The 13,243-nt window shown below is 41.4% G+C and overlaps 4 protein-coding genes and 2 long non-coding RNA genes across 9 annotated transcripts; 1 reads left to right on the top strand and 5 right to left on the bottom strand.

The window, feature by feature from the left end:
* Positions 1-2,880, bottom strand: LOC145695304 (pyruvate kinase PKM-like). 3 transcript variants are annotated; one of them, XM_081772303.1, is made up of 9 exons: positions 2,726-2,878; positions 2,608-2,676; positions 1,315-2,046; positions 1,030-1,271; positions 834-987; positions 643-792; positions 420-601; positions 277-355; positions 1-131 (listed from the first exon to the last, which is right to left on the bottom strand). In XM_081772303.1, the coding sequence occupies exons 1-8, from the start codon at positions 2,726-2,728 to the stop codon at positions 280-282; spliced, it is 1,608 nt and encodes a 535-aa protein (XP_081628429.1). In that variant the 5' UTR covers positions 2,729-2,878; the 3' UTR covers positions 1-131; positions 277-279. The 3 variants fall into 3 exon arrangements, with proteins under 3 accessions (XP_081628429.1, XP_081628428.1, XP_081628430.1); XM_081772302.1 differs by lacking the exon at positions 277-355 and having other exon boundaries at positions 2,726-2,880; XM_081772304.1 differs by lacking the exon at positions 277-355 and having other exon boundaries at positions 2,802-2,819.
* A 225-nt stretch (positions 2,881-3,105) lies between these two features.
* On the bottom strand, positions 3,106-9,556 carry LOC145695307 (pyruvate carboxylase, mitochondrial-like). The gene is made up of 10 exons (XM_081772305.1): positions 9,437-9,556; positions 8,881-9,000; positions 8,725-8,789; positions 5,990-7,405; positions 5,087-5,770; positions 4,657-4,921; positions 4,420-4,617; positions 3,934-4,260; positions 3,493-3,871; positions 3,106-3,449 (listed from the first exon to the last, which is right to left on the bottom strand). The coding sequence occupies exons 2-10, from the start codon at positions 8,945-8,947 to the stop codon at positions 3,335-3,337; spliced, it is 3,516 nt and encodes a 1,171-aa protein (XP_081628431.1). The 5' UTR covers positions 8,948-9,000; positions 9,437-9,556; the 3' UTR covers positions 3,106-3,334.
* Positions 8,004-8,721, top strand: LOC145695306 (uncharacterized). Its single transcript, XR_014133690.1, has 4 exons — positions 8,004-8,074; positions 8,124-8,205; positions 8,333-8,399; positions 8,446-8,721. It is a non-coding gene; the product is annotated as an uncharacterized LOC145695306 (long non-coding RNA).
* A 520-nt stretch (positions 9,557-10,076) lies between the features above and the next one.
* On the bottom strand, positions 10,077-10,622 carry LOC145711251 (uncharacterized). Its single transcript, XM_081788976.1, has 3 exons — positions 10,394-10,622; positions 10,227-10,353; positions 10,077-10,183 (listed from the first exon to the last, which is right to left on the bottom strand). Exons 1-3 carry the CDS (start codon positions 10,613-10,615, stop codon positions 10,098-10,100), a joined length of 435 nt encoding a protein of 144 aa, XP_081645102.1. The 5' UTR covers positions 10,616-10,622; the 3' UTR covers positions 10,077-10,097.
* Positions 10,623-11,588: 966 nt separating this feature from the next.
* Positions 11,589-12,136, bottom strand: LOC145712360 (uncharacterized). Its single transcript, XR_014135219.1, has 3 exons — positions 11,913-12,136; positions 11,747-11,873; positions 11,589-11,703 (listed from the first exon to the last, which is right to left on the bottom strand). It is a non-coding gene; the product is annotated as an uncharacterized LOC145712360 (long non-coding RNA).
* Positions 12,137-12,251: 115 nt separating this feature from the next.
* On the bottom strand, positions 12,252-13,205 carry LOC145708766 (uncharacterized). Of its 2 annotated transcripts, none has more exons than XM_081786466.1 (3): positions 13,073-13,205; positions 12,642-13,029; positions 12,252-12,579 (listed from the first exon to the last, which is right to left on the bottom strand). In XM_081786466.1, the coding sequence occupies exons 1-3, from the start codon at positions 13,140-13,142 to the stop codon at positions 12,276-12,278; spliced, it is 762 nt and encodes a 253-aa protein (XP_081642592.1). In that variant the 5' UTR covers positions 13,143-13,205; the 3' UTR covers positions 12,252-12,275. The 2 variants fall into 2 exon arrangements, with proteins under 2 accessions (XP_081642592.1, XP_081642600.1); XM_081786474.1 differs by having other exon boundaries at positions 13,069-13,196.
* Between the last annotated feature and the right edge of the window lie 38 nt (positions 13,206-13,243).

The raw sequence follows: 13,243 nt of genomic DNA, 5'->3' as shown, positions 1-13,243 counted from the left end.
TTTCGCTTTGAATAATTTATTGTAATGTACAGGAAGAAACTCAGGCAGAAATGGTCATGAGACGCATGGTATTTGTTGTCTGCGCTTTTCCGCGCGCCCAGCCGTTGACGACGACTGCGATTTGGCCGGCTCTAGAAAATATTAATGAGAATAAGATTACAGATTTTTACAAAAAAAAAAAACATGCAAAGAATGGCTAGTTAAGTGGACATCAAAACTGTAAGCTAACTGTAAGAGACTGTAACTGAAACGAAAACAAACCAAATCGGCAATTACCCTTTAGATAGTTCTGACAACAAATCTGTCAGCCTTATCTTCACTTGGCCCGGTGACGATCAACGCGAGTTGATCTTTCCTTGAATCAATTTGTGAAAAGGAGAATCATTTTTGAATCAATTTTCGTAAAAAGGATGACTTACTTGACAAAACCTCGATCGAGGGCGGATTTGAACGCAAACTGAACTCGGGCTTCAATGTCATCTTCCCATTTGCTCTGGACGGGTTCGGTGTAGAGGAGAGGGTGAACTCCTCGGTGGAGGTAGCATTGTCGAGCAGTCTGCTCGAATCGGGAGACAGCGAGGATCGGGCAGGCGGGTCGGTACTGGAAATGGTTTGAAAAGAAAGAGAGAGGATGGGTTTTACCTTGGAAATTCGCTGAGCGGAATCACCAGTGCGGGTAAGAACAACAATTGCGGCGGCGTTGCACTTGTTGGCGGCTTCGACGACGGAGGAGCCGATGACTTCGGTCCACTCCTTGCTGACGCCAGTGTTAGCCTTGATGTCGGCGAAGGTCTAGAAAATCATCAAACAGAGGGTGGGAAATAAGAGGGAACCTGTTCGGTGAAGATAGCGCTCTCGGCATCTCGGGCGATTCTTGCCATCATCTGGACAGCTTCGACTGGGTACTCACCCTTTGCGGTTTCGCCAGAAAGCATGACGCAATCAGCGCCGTCCAAAACTGCGTTGGCGACATCACTGACTTCAGCTCTAGAATATGAATAAGGAAAATCCCTCAAATGTGTTTCTTACCGAGTAGGTCGAGGCTTGGAAGTCATGCTTTCCAACATCTGGGTAGCACAGATGACTGGCTTGCCAACAACATTGCATCGGCCGATGATCATTTTCTGTGCAAGGAAGACCTTCTCAGCGGGGATTTCGATTCCCATGTCGCCTCGGGCAACCATGATTCCGTCGGAGGCCTCGATGACTTCGCTGACTTTCCGAACACCTTCGTGGTTTTCGATTTTGGAAATGATTTTGATAGCAGCTCCCTGAAATTAATAATTACTTATTTATTTCAAAAGACCAACTTACTTCTTCTCCAAGAACATCGCGGACAGCCATGACATCAGCAGCTTTTCGGATGAATGAAGCGAAGACCATGTCGACTCCCATTTCAACACCGAAGAGCAAGTCAGCCTTGTCCTTCTCGGAAACAGCAGGGAGATCAACTTCGATTCCGGGCAAGTTGCATCCCTTCTTAGATCCGAGTTCTCCACCGTTCTGAATTTCGCAGACGATGGCATTTGGCTTGACATCGACGGCTTTGACGGAAATAAGACCATCGTCGATGAAGATCAAGTCACCCTTCTTGATAACTTTGGAAAGGTTCTTGTAATCGACGTAGATCTTGTCCTTGGTGCCCTTTTCGAAGTCGGCTTCGTCTAGGGAAAGGGTGATTTTCTCGCCCTTGACGAGAGTGACAATGGCGGAGCCGCCGCCAACGAGGAGACCGGTTCGGATTTCAGGTCCCTTGGTGTCGAGGGCAATGGCAACGGGCTTGAAGAGAGTCTTCTTGGCTCGAAGATTGTCGATGGCTTTTCGGACGTTGAGGATGGTCTCGCGGTGGTAGTCGTGGGTTCCGTGGGAGAAGTTCATTCGGACAATGTCCATGCCAGCTTCAATCAATTCAGTGAGCTTTTCGACGGATCGAGAGACTGGGCCAATGGTGCAGACAATGTGGGAGCCTCGGTGGGGTCGCTGGGAGGCGTCGATGTCTAGCAGACAGTTGTGTTCGAGGGCTGTGGAAGCACCCTGGGCCATGATCTGAAAGTTCAAATGAATGGCTGTGATCGACATTCAGAAAATAAACAGAAGTTGGAAAGGAGACTATTCTTGTTTTTGGATAATGTTGGGACATTTCCCTTTTTAATTTTTATAATGGGGATGTAGAAGTTCAACGAATAGGTATAAAAGCACCTTCAAGTGCAGGCCTTTGACTGTCTTAAAAAATGATTTTTACAGTTTTTCTCCTTTTTCCAACTATTTCTTGCATTTTCAATTCTTTTAAAATTTTCGACCATTTCGGAAGTGAGCCCATTCCACTCAGGAACTTTTCAAAAAACCTGTTTCTTGATCCATGTAAAAAACAAATTTTGAAAATGGTTTCTAAGAACTCATGAACTCGTTCGTCTACAAGATAATTACAAGCAGCTTACTGACGATCACTTTGATGAAAATGAAGAAAAAGAAGCTCGGATGAGTTATCGGAAATATTTTATGCTTAATTTTCAGTCAAATTATTTTTAGAAAATCGAAAATAAAACAGTCAATACTATTTTTTTTCTCGATTTCCGCTCCGTTGATTTTTACTATTCATTTTCTTACCTGGGGAGTAGAAGTTGAAAGAAGTCTTGCTCTGCTCATATTTGAATTCGCTCTAGCTATTCGTCTGATCTGCAAAAATCCTGGTTTAGATTTTTCGGCAAATTTCAGATAGCCTTGCCATTTATTGATTTTAGCGCTGCGTGCTTGGCGGCTGAAAAACGCGCAATTTCTGCTCAGAGCGTACTGTAGATTACCTCACGCGCGATTTTATTAACACTTCTGCAGACCAGAGAGCCCAAACTCAAGGTCACAAGGAAACAAAATGATCGAACAAAAACGGGGTAAATTAAACTGAATAACTTTTCAAAGGATAGAATTTCGAAGAGACACCCTTATTTTAAACCATTTTTATTAAAAAAAAAGAACTAAAAATTGCCTTTTTAACAATTTTTTTCTGAGAAAAAAATTCCTTTTTTATCCTTAAATCCTGAAAAACTGCTGTTAACATGCCTGTAACTAAACAAATCTCCTTTTTTCTAGAGAAATAAAACACATTCTTTGATTGATAAATAAGTTTTATTGCTAAAAGTGAACTAAAAGAATAGATAAAAAGTCAGACAATAAGTTTTTCGATCGAAACAAGAGACAGTCAGATTTCATAATTTGGAAGAAAGGAAAAACACATAACAGTGAAGATAAAAGAGTGGCTAAATGATTTTTGCCGTGAGCGTGAACTTGAGAGTAAAAAAGTTAATAGTCGTGAACTTGGTTTGGAAAAAAAGAAGAATTAGTTAATGTCGCAAATGAGATCGTCTTTGGTCAAAGACTGGCCGATTTTGGCTGGGCAGTTTCCGATGACGCCATCGCAAGGGGCAGGGATGTTGGTTTCCATTTTCATGGCACTAGAATTTGATGAAAAAAGATGTATAAGCCAAGAAGACTTACCTGAGAACCGCGATGGAATCTCCTTGCTTGACCTTCTGTCCTGTTTTTACCAAAAGCTTGATCACCTCTCCCGGCATCGGCGCTCCAACAGACCCGATCACTCCAGCAGTCGCTTTTGGATGCAAAACGATTGTCTTCGCCGCTTCCTTGTCCTTGACCATCAAACTTCGGAGCGCTCCGTTGTAGTTGAAAAACACCTCGCGCTCGCCGGATGCGTTCAAGTCAGTGACAGCGAGGGGCTTGACAGAAACGATTTTGCCCGGAGCGAGTTCGACATCGAATTCTTCGGCAATGTCAGGGCCGACAAAGAATTTGCGGGTTTCGAGGCCGGAAACGCGGCCGTATTGGGATTTGAAGCGGAGATATTCATCAGTGACAGCTAAAGATAAAAAATGAGGGGGATCCTTCAAAAAATTGAGTCTCTAGAATAAATTTTCTTACCTGGGTACATAGCGTAGGACATCACATCTTCCGCGCTTATGTTCAAATCCTTGTACTTCGAGATCAGCTCATTTTCAATTTTCGTAAAGTCTATTGGCTCCATGCTCTCTCCAGGTCTTCCATGAATCGTCGGTAGAGATCCAACAATATCGCTTCTCAACGGCTCGGGGAAACCACCAACCGGGATGCCAAGGCCGCCCTGCATCATGTCGATGACTGAATTGGGGAAACTGAGGTCTTTGGCAGTGTTTTTGACGTCTTCAGCGGAGAGGTTGTTGTGGACCATGAATTGGGCCAGATCACCAACGACTTTTGATGATGGAGTGACTAAAAAGATTCATAAATTATGAATCAGAAGTGTAAGTGAACTTTATTACGGCTAACACGGAAGGTTACCTTCTTAATCTTAACTCAATTTTGACGATTTCAGAAAATTTAAATTTAAACTTTATATCCTTGGGTTATGGTTCTTGCAAAAATCGTTACCTTTGATAATGTTTCCTAAAAGCTCATTTGCCTCTGCATATTTCTGCTTGACTTCTTTGAATTGATCGCCAAGACCCATTGAGTACGCCTGGAAGTGCAGATTTGTGTATTGTCCTCCAGGAATCTCGTGTTCGTAAACGTCTGATGATCCAGATTTCATCGTGGCAGTGCAGTCAAATGGCGAGTAGAGTGTTCGAGCTAAATGGATTTCAGAAGCGTTTCTTTTTCAAGGCTTACCTTGCTCCCAGTAATCGCTGTATTTCCAGACATTCTTCAACTTGAGCATTGTATCAACTTCTCCCGCAGAAGCAACGAGAGCGCCCATTGATGGCTGTGATGTCATTCCGGACATGCTGTCGACAGCAGCATCGACCATGTCAGCTCCAGCATCATAGCAGGCCAGCATTGCGGCAACACCGACTCCAGCAGTGTCATGAGTGTGGACGTGGATCGGAATGTCGGGGAATCGCTGACGAAGGGCGTCGATTAGCATATGGGCGGACTTAAAATAAGTTGAAATAGGGAGCTTTGCTGTTGAGTGGGGCGAAAACAATATTACAGGAGCCATATCAACGACTAGAGAGGAGACATTCAGGAATTCATTCAATGTAGTCAAAAAAATGAAAATATCAAAACAGATAAAAAAGAAACAGGTTATGATTTTTACCTTTGGAGTCAGTAAGCCAGCCATATCCTTGATACACAAGATGTGAGCGCCATTTCTGACCAGCTCATTTGCGAGTTTAATGTAGTAATCCAAGTTGTACTTGTTTCCTTGTTGGACGGTACAGTCGCTTGTGTAGCTAATCGCAGCTTCAACAACACTTCCTGATTGTCCAGCAGCTTCCATTCCGAAGATCAAATTTGGCAGGTAGTTGAGACAGTCGAAAACTCGGAAAATGTCCATCCCGTTGTCGTGGGCAAGTTGACAAAATTCCCGAACGCCGTTGTCCGGGTAGTTTGTGTAGCCAACTGCGTTTGCTCCTCGAAGAAGCATTTGAAAGGGAATATTTGGAATCTGCGTTCTTAGCTCTTGCAATCGCTCCCACGGACACTCCCTCAAGAATCGCAAGGCAACGTCGAAAGTCGCCCCGCCCCAGCACTCTAGAGAGCCAAGATGTTGCATCTCTCCAGCGACAAACGGCGCGCAACCCAATAAGTCTCGTGTTCGTACTCGTGTGGCGAGAAGAGATTGATGTGCGTCTCGCATTGTTGTGTCTGTAATGAGCAGGCCAGGGTTCTGGCGTACAGCCTTGGCATATCCTTCAGGTCCTCGGGACTTCAAAATGTCTCGCCAGCCAGGTGGGGCGGAGGTTGAGCCGAGTGGTTTAGAATGACCAGAAATTGTCGGCTTTCAACGGACTTAAAAATAATTCCCGAAAAATTTTCTAGACTAATGACCGAGATAAAAATCGTAACTGTTAAAATTTTCTTCTTTGTGTGAAATTAAAATATGAAAATTCTTTGAATCAAAAACTCAAATCGATTAATGAACTTTAGTCCTCGGGCGGCCCTTAGGGTTTATCCCCGCAAATTTCAATTATCTTAAAATAAAAGTCAGTTCCTGAACATCAGCTGGTTTGACATCTACCGGCAAGTCACACATCGGCCCGTTCACCATCAATTCAGAAAGATAATTCAGCAGTTTTGTCCCCCGATCCTCCGATCGTGAGAAATTGAAAAGACTCGGATTTGCATCGATAAAAGTCGTATCACAGGCGCCTCCGATGAACTGCGGATTTTTGGCTACATTTTTGAGAAACGGGATGTTTGTTTTGACTCCTCTGATTCTGAACTCTTCCAAAGTTCGCGACATCTTTTTCGAAGCGTCGGCCATGTCTCGTCCGGAGCAAATGACTTTGCAAAGAAGCGAATCGTAGTGCGGCGAAATGATGGCTCCAGGAAAAGCGGCAGCGGAGTCGAGTCGGACTCCCATGCCCTCAGCAGTTCGGAAAACTTCGATTCTTCCAGTATCCGGGGAAAAGTCTTTCTCCGGATCTTCCGTTGTCACTCTACATTGGATGGCAGTACCCTGGGTCTTGATATTATCCTGGACGAGATGAAGGTCTGTTTCCAAATTGGCGCCCTCGGCAATTTTGATCTGCGACTGTACCAAGTCAACTCCAGTTACTTGCTCGGTGATTGTATGCTCGACTTGTAGACGCGAATTGACCTCGATGAAAAAGTGACGGCCTTCGGAATCGAGCAAGAATTCCACCGTTCCAGCGTTTTGGTAACCAACGTATTTGCAGAGCTTGACAGCGTCGTCCAACATGTTTTGTCTGACAACAGGGTCGAGCAAGTGCCCCGGCGCAATTTCCACAACTTTTTGATGTCGTCGCTGAATCGAGCAGTCTCGCTCGTAGAGGTGAACGATGTTTCCGTGCTCATCTCCGAGGATTTGGACCTCAATGTGTCGGGGTTTTTCGAGATAGGCTTCGACAAAAAGAGCTCCGTTTCCGAAAGCTCGAGCGGCTTCGGACTTGGCGAGTTCGAATTGAGAGTCGATTTCCGACTCGTTCCGGATGATTCGCATGCCTTTTCCTCCGCCACCATAAGCGGCTTTGACGATGACTGGAAGACCATGAGACTCGATGAATTTTCGGATTTCGGAGTTATTCTCAATCGGATTGTCTGTTCCCGGAACGACAGGAACCCCAGCGGCGATGGCAATCGCTCTCGCTTCGACCTTGTCGCCCATTTTGTGCACAATATCCGGCTTGGGTCCAATGAACTTGATCCCATTGTCCGTACAAGCTTGAGCGAAATCGGCTCGTTCCGAGAGAAAGCCGTAGCCAGGATGGATGGCGTCGACGTTTTGTTCTTTCGCGATGCGGATGATGTCAGGAACATCGAGATAGGCGGCAACTGGCGCTTTTCCCTCGCCAACGCGGTAGGCAGTGTCAGCTTTGGTGCGATGGGCTGAGTGTTTGTCTTCAGCGGCGTAGATTGCGACGGTTTCGATGTCCAATTCTGTGCATGCTCTTTGATAGGATGCAAATTTTTAACCATCAATATCAGTTCCATCCAAAATTGCTAAAGCAAATATAAACATGCTTCCTCTGTTTTTACTGCGATCTAAAGAAGTTATTGCCCTATCACTATTACTTATTATTAAAAATTCAAGAAGAAAGAATCCTGAGCCGAATTTATGGTGTCTGTTTTTCAAGCCGCTAACATCTATTTTCTCCTTCTGTCTAACTAACAGTATCTGAACAAAAGTGAGAATGACGTCATCCCAACTCTCGGGCCATATTCATTGTATTCTTGCGCCGCTGATCACATGAAAAGCTCAACGGAAAGTGATAGGAGAAAATCAGCCGGGAGATTGTCTGGTGTCTCGATTTCAAGACATCGGAAAACAAGCATCATGGGAATGGGCGATAAAAGTGCACCAAGGTTCCCAAATAGCTTCACTTTTAGTCTTAAACTCACTCTGAGAAAAAGAAAGAATTGAGAGAACCAGGTAAAATATCCCCAAAAGCAAGAGGTTACTGAGTTCCACTTTGATCCCCTTCATTACATAATCGATTACATAAGAAAGTCTTCCCTTCAAGCTAAATTGAGTTTCATCATCTGACCAAAAATTGTTGATCCTCGATTGCAAATTCTGGTTACCTTGCGTCAGGCTTCCGAACATCGGACGCCAGAGGGGGTTAGGCCCCGACAACACCCCGTTTTTGGACTAACAGAAAATCATTCAGCGAAATCGCGCTGTTTCGAAGACATCAAGAGATCTCATCAAATTCAGGATGAAGTTGGTTGCGCAACTCAAAGAGCTTACTGGTAAGTTGATCAACTACAGTCATTTACATACGGTCTGACGGTCAGACTCTGACCGTAACAGTCACGTAAAGAAATTATCTTCGAGCGACCAAAAGATCGAGTTTTTTACTAAAAAAAAAAAATCTAGCTCAGTCTACTAGACGAGGCATTTTCATCAACCCTACCGGCCAAAAACGACAGCCCATGGTCTTCACGTTCGTACCCCCTTAATCTTCGTCAAACAAAACCTTTCTTTTCTAGCATCAAGGATCACTTGAAACGAGCTACTGACGAAGAGTTCCGTCGAACAACAGACCACTTCGTTGGAAAATTCTAATCCAAGAATTCAAAAGTGCCTTTCTTCACCACTTTCTTTCACCCAAAAACATGCGAAAAATCAGTTTTCTCCGCCTGTAAAAATCGAGCTAAAAAGATTCGATAAAAAAATTTCTTCTATCCCTCAGTAAAAAAGACAATCCAATGATAAAATGAAAACCTCCATCAAATAAACTCCCAAGTTCAAAAAATTGCACCTTTTCTGAAAATTCGAATAGCGATTTCTCCACGATTCGCTACCAGCACTTTTTGAATTTTTCTTTGTTGCTTTTTTGGGGCTTATTTTCAGAAAAAATCGGGTTCTTGAAGAAAAAAATAACGAAGATACACCCGTAGGAGATAAAAAAGAAGCCCGTTCCTGAGAAGCATGTCGAACCTGTCCAAGATAACCAAGGAAAACCTTCTTCCTGAGCAAGCTTATTCCCATGAGTAGTAACAGTCACTTCCTCTTCTTTTTTCTCTTTCTTTTGTCTACCAAATCTAAAACAAACTCATTTTTTACATGAAAAACAGTGAAACTCGCTGGTTAAAAACTACTTTACTTGTTTAATTCTTGTCTCTTGGGAGATGGATTTAGGAGTTTGGAAGGAAAAAATATAAAGAAAGGGTTGAAAAAGGTGCATCACACCCACCGCCGCGGGACAATTCGATAGCGGGTAAAAAATGGAGAGTGGACGTAAAAACGTCTATTTTTCAATAAAAGCATTATTTTTCCGAAGAAGGATACATTCATTTTTGTAGAATGTTATTTTTTTAGTTTTTGTTATTAAAAATGATTTACTTTTAAGGAAAAAAACGAAAAAAATTCGAATTTATATTTTTAATCAAAAATTTAATTTAAAAACTAACGTCAACATTAACTGTCTACCAGACAGCCAGATTAATCGAGCCACTTTTCCATAACATTTGTAATTACCTTTTGAATTCGAAAAATCGAAGGTCTCTCTTGAACAAACAGCCCTGAAAAAGCCGAAAACAAAAAAAAAATTGTTAAGATCTTTGTTGGCCAAAATTCGCCCCAAGGTTTGTCTCGTTCAATGTCAGGCCTCAACTTCGTGCTGCCTTTTTGATTACGCAAGTGCCTTTCACTGATTGTCCCCTTCTAGATTGATTGTATTTCTTGCGCCTCTAGAAACAATTTCAAATTTGCTTTTTAAATTTTTTATTAAAAATATTTTTTTCTTAAAAACAAATTAGATGATCCGAGCCGCCATATTGTCTTTCATTTGACGTTTATCCACCGCAGATCATCCTCTTCTCCCAGTCGATTTTTTCCGATACGCCAGATTGAATTTTATTTTCGCGAAAGAATGAAACTAAAAGAGGCGCTTTTAGAACATTTTGATCAAAGAGAAAACGAAGAACTTCTTTTGATTATTTTATTTTCCTCGATCGGTAATTAAAAAAAAAGAGGCAAAAAGACAAATTTTTGTTTTTTAGGAGTCCTGCTCTTGCTCGTCTTTTGGGTGAATTTCTGCTGCAAATTTATTAATAGGCCGAAAATATTTAGATAAAAAATGTTGAATAAAATGTTGATAAATGAGCCGTCATTTTTTTGTCATTTTTCATGTTTGTATTCAGTACATTCCAAAAGCATTGATAATTTCAAATTTTCCTTTCAAGGAGTTCCAGCGGAATTCGCGAGTTTGGCTTTCCACAGAAGCTGAAAAATGAAAGCTTTATTGTCTCAAAAATTTATCTCTTACGCGCAAAAACACCATCAGAAGGGCCTTGTCGGCAAGTCAAAGTTTCGTCAATTCCCAAGAGCTCATTCGTGACTCGATTTGTCCATTGAAGACCTCCGTTTTCCTGATTTTTGGCGGTATTTCCGCACTAGATTAATTTTTTTTGATGGCTTAAATACATTTCTTACTTCTCCTTCTCGAATCCTCGGCGGACGCAGTTCCGAAAGTGATAAATTGCAGACACCGTTAAAATTCAAATCCTGCTTTCCCAAAGTTCGGTATGCACGAACGCAGCCACCGTGAAAACGGTAAGAAAACGTTGAGCCAGAGCATTTGAGTTCCAATGCGACGCAACGAATAGAATTATAACTTGCCAAAATAAGTTGGAAAAGAAAAAGCAAAATTTTCATTTCTCAATTTTTTTATTTTGCTTTTCGAAGAGAACTGACACGAATTCAAAGAGCGCAAATAAACAACAAGCAAATATTTTGATTTCTGAAATCATGAGGCGAAATCGTCGAAGGTGGGCTCGACGACCTGTGTTTTAAACCTGAGTCAGGTTAAATGCTTAAATGAAAAATAAAATTGGATAAAGAATAAATCATTGATAAAAACGAAAATTATATGCTGCACATTATTCCACGACTATTTATGACCTCCATGAAGGAAAAGGAGGTAGAATTCGACGACATCTGAGCGTGAGCCTCGCTTAAATACCGCTCAAACGTCGCTTAGATCTCGCTCAAATGTCACTCGCTCAATCAGTCAATTTCCGAAAATCTCGCGCAGCCTTTCGCTTGCTCATCGTATAGTCATTGCTCTTTGCCAAGTCTCAAATGTTTAATTTGAGTCCATTTTTATGCCGAATTTTTCGGAAAAATTGGAACCCTGAGCCGAAAATATTTATATGAAAACCGTTCAATAATAATGGTACAGTTATTTTCCTCTTTTGTGGACATTTTTTGTCCCAAATTTTCTCAAAAATGTCCACAAAAGTGGGCAAGAGTCTCCAAAAAAATGTTCCACCGTAGAGGCTTAAAATTTTTCGGTCCCATTAGTTTCTATGTAAAAATAGGAAATTTCATCCTTGAAACGTATTTTCTTGCTCCTTTTTTACTAAAGTCTGTTAAATGATCCTCAAAAGCCATTAAAGTCTTAGAAAAAACAAAAGATTTTTGAAAAAATACGCTATTTTTACCTCTAAAATTTTTTCACCAGGGAAAATGTCCACAAAAGTGGAACATCATCTTTGCAAAAGTGTCCCACATAAACCCCTTAAAATGAAGAAAATGTCCACAAAGTTGGGGTCCACAAAAGAGGAAAAAAACTGTACAATAATAATTTTATATACTATAATATATATTATTAAAAAATCAAGCCACCATTTTTGTTTTTTTTTCAAGTTTTTTTTTTCAGTACATTCCATAAGCATTTATGATTTCAAATTTTCGAGAATCAGCGTTCCAGCGGAATTCGCGAGTTTGGCTTTCCACATACGCTAAAAAATGAAAGATTTATTGTCTCAAAAAATAATCTCTCACGCGCAAAAACACCATCAGAAGGACCTTGTCGGCAACTCAAAGTCTCGTCGATTCCGTAAAGCTCATTGGTGATTCGATTTGTCCACTGAAGACCTCCATTTTCCTGGTTTTCGGCGGTGTTCCCGCACTAGAAAAATTTTTTTCACGGCTCAAATACATTTCTTACTTCTCCGCCTCGAATCCTCTGCGGATAAATTGTGAAAAGTGATAAATTGCAGACACCGTTAAAATTCAAATCCTGCCCTTCCAACGTACGGAATACTGCATATGCACGAACGCAGCGTCCGTGAAAACGGGAAGAAAATGCTGAGCCAGAGCATTTAAGTTCCAATGCGACGCATTTTATAGAATTATATCTTGCCAAAATGAGTTGGAAAATAAAAAACAAAATTTTCATTTCTTAAATTTTTTTTATTTTTCTTTCCGAAAAAACTGGCCCGACTTTCAAGAGCGCAAATAAACATCATGCAAATATTTTGATCTAACCAAATCATCGTCATTTTTTCGTCTGTACTGTATTTTCTCAATTTTAGAAAAATAGCTCGAAAACAGCGAAAAGAAGAAAAAAGTAAAGAACGAAAACGGCAATGATGACTCTTCCCTCTTGTTTGACAATGTGCAAGTTGTTGAAAGTTTTTCGATCATTCGCTCTTGGAAAAATTTCATCGGGAAATGGAACTTGGAGAAATTGGCAAAGTGGTTTCCACCCTTCTTTGACATTGAAAATCAAAAGCTTTTCTTCTGAAATTTCAGCTTCGCAGAATTCGCTCCAAGAAGAATACGTATCAGCGAGCCCAGCAACAGAGTAGTCGGGTTCTTTTCCAAGATACATTCTGATAAAGACTGTTAGATGAATTGATAGAAAAGATGGCTTTAAAGTCCCTTTTTATTATACCTTGGAACATTTGTCTCAATCATTTTTGTCAACTGATAAGACCCGATTCCCGGAATAAATCTCAAAAGCTCCTTGACCACCGGCAGTCTTTCGAAACTCCACCTCGATCCACTTTCGTAGCCGAAAATCGTCGCTTGCGCCGATTTTGCCCAAATTTCCGGCGAATCTCGAACCGACAAGATCACTTTTGCATCTGGATAAATTTCCATCAAGTCTTGGAAAAAGACATTTCCAGGAAAGTCGACCGTGCTTTGATAAGTTGACTCGTCGAAGAATTTTTTCAAAAATTGTTGTCGACGTTTTGGGTCTTTCTCGAGCCCGACTTTTGTCCAGAAGTTGCTGTCATTGTTCTTTATGTTTTCGAACATATGATATGTCGGGCCAAAGCCTAAAAGTTGGAAAGACAATAAAATCAAGAAAGACTCACCTACCTAGATCATCAAGCGCTGTTTTCAGACTAAGGGTTCCTGTCCGACCAAAGCCACAGCCGATAACCTTCATCCCAGCTCAGAGTGTCAGCGATTTCTTTAAACTGCTTCTCTTTTTGATTTTGTTCAAATGATGACTTTTTCAGTTTTAGGACTGCTTATAAACAGAAAAAT

This window comes from Oikopleura dioica, chromosome 1 (genome assembly GCF_907165135.1).
Source record: "Oikopleura dioica chromosome 1, OKI2018_I68_1.0, whole genome shotgun sequence".
Classification (NCBI taxonomy): Eukaryota; Metazoa; Chordata; class Appendicularia; order Copelata; family Oikopleuridae; genus Oikopleura; species Oikopleura dioica.
Note: the sequence above shows the minus strand (reverse complement) of the source record. Positions and strands in the feature narration are given on the sequence as shown.

Bases quoted from the DNA above. Each gene is read 5' to 3' on its own strand.
- LOC145695304 (XM_081772302.1), bottom strand. The intron at 2,047-2,607 runs GTAAGAAAATGA...TTGAACTTTCAG, and splicing joins TTTCAACTTCTACTCCCCAG to ATCATGGCCCAGGGTGCTTC. The intron at 793-833 runs GTTCCCTCTTAT...ATGATTTTCTAG, and splicing joins GCGCTATCTTCACCGAACAG to ACCTTCGCCGACATCAAGGC.
- LOC145695307 (XM_081772305.1), bottom strand. From the start codon at position 8,947: ATGGGAATAAGCTTGCTCAGGAAGAAGGTTTTCCTTGGTTATCTTGGA. The intron at 4,618-4,656 runs GTAAGCCTTGAA...AAATCCATTTAG, and splicing joins CAGCGATTACTGGGAGCAAG to CTCGAACACTCTACTCGCCA. The intron at 4,261-4,419 runs GTAACGATTTTT...GAATCTTTTTAG, and splicing joins TTTAGGAAACATTATCAAAG to TCACTCCATCATCAAAAGTC.
- LOC145711251 (XM_081788976.1), bottom strand. From the start codon at position 10,615: ATGAAAATTTTGCTTTTTCTTTTCCAACTTATTTTGGCAAGTTATAAT. The intron at 10,354-10,393 runs GTAAGAAATGTA...AAATTAATCTAG, and splicing joins CGAGGATTCGAGAAGGAGAA to TGCGGAAATACCGCCAAAAA. The intron at 10,184-10,226 runs GTAAGAGATAAA...TTCATTTTTCAG, and splicing joins TTCTGATGGTGTTTTTGCGC to CTTCTGTGGAAAGCCAAACT.
- LOC145708766 (XM_081786466.1), bottom strand. From the start codon at position 13,142: ATGAAGGTTATCGGCTGTGGCTTTGGTCGGACAGGAACCCTTAGTCTG. The intron at 13,030-13,072 runs GTAGGTGAGTCT...TCCAACTTTTAG, and splicing joins AACAGCGCTTGATGATCTAG to GCTTTGGCCCGACATATCAT. The intron at 12,580-12,641 runs GTATAATAAAAA...AGTCTTTATCAG, and splicing joins ATTGAGACAAATGTTCCAAG to AATGTATCTTGGAAAAGAAC.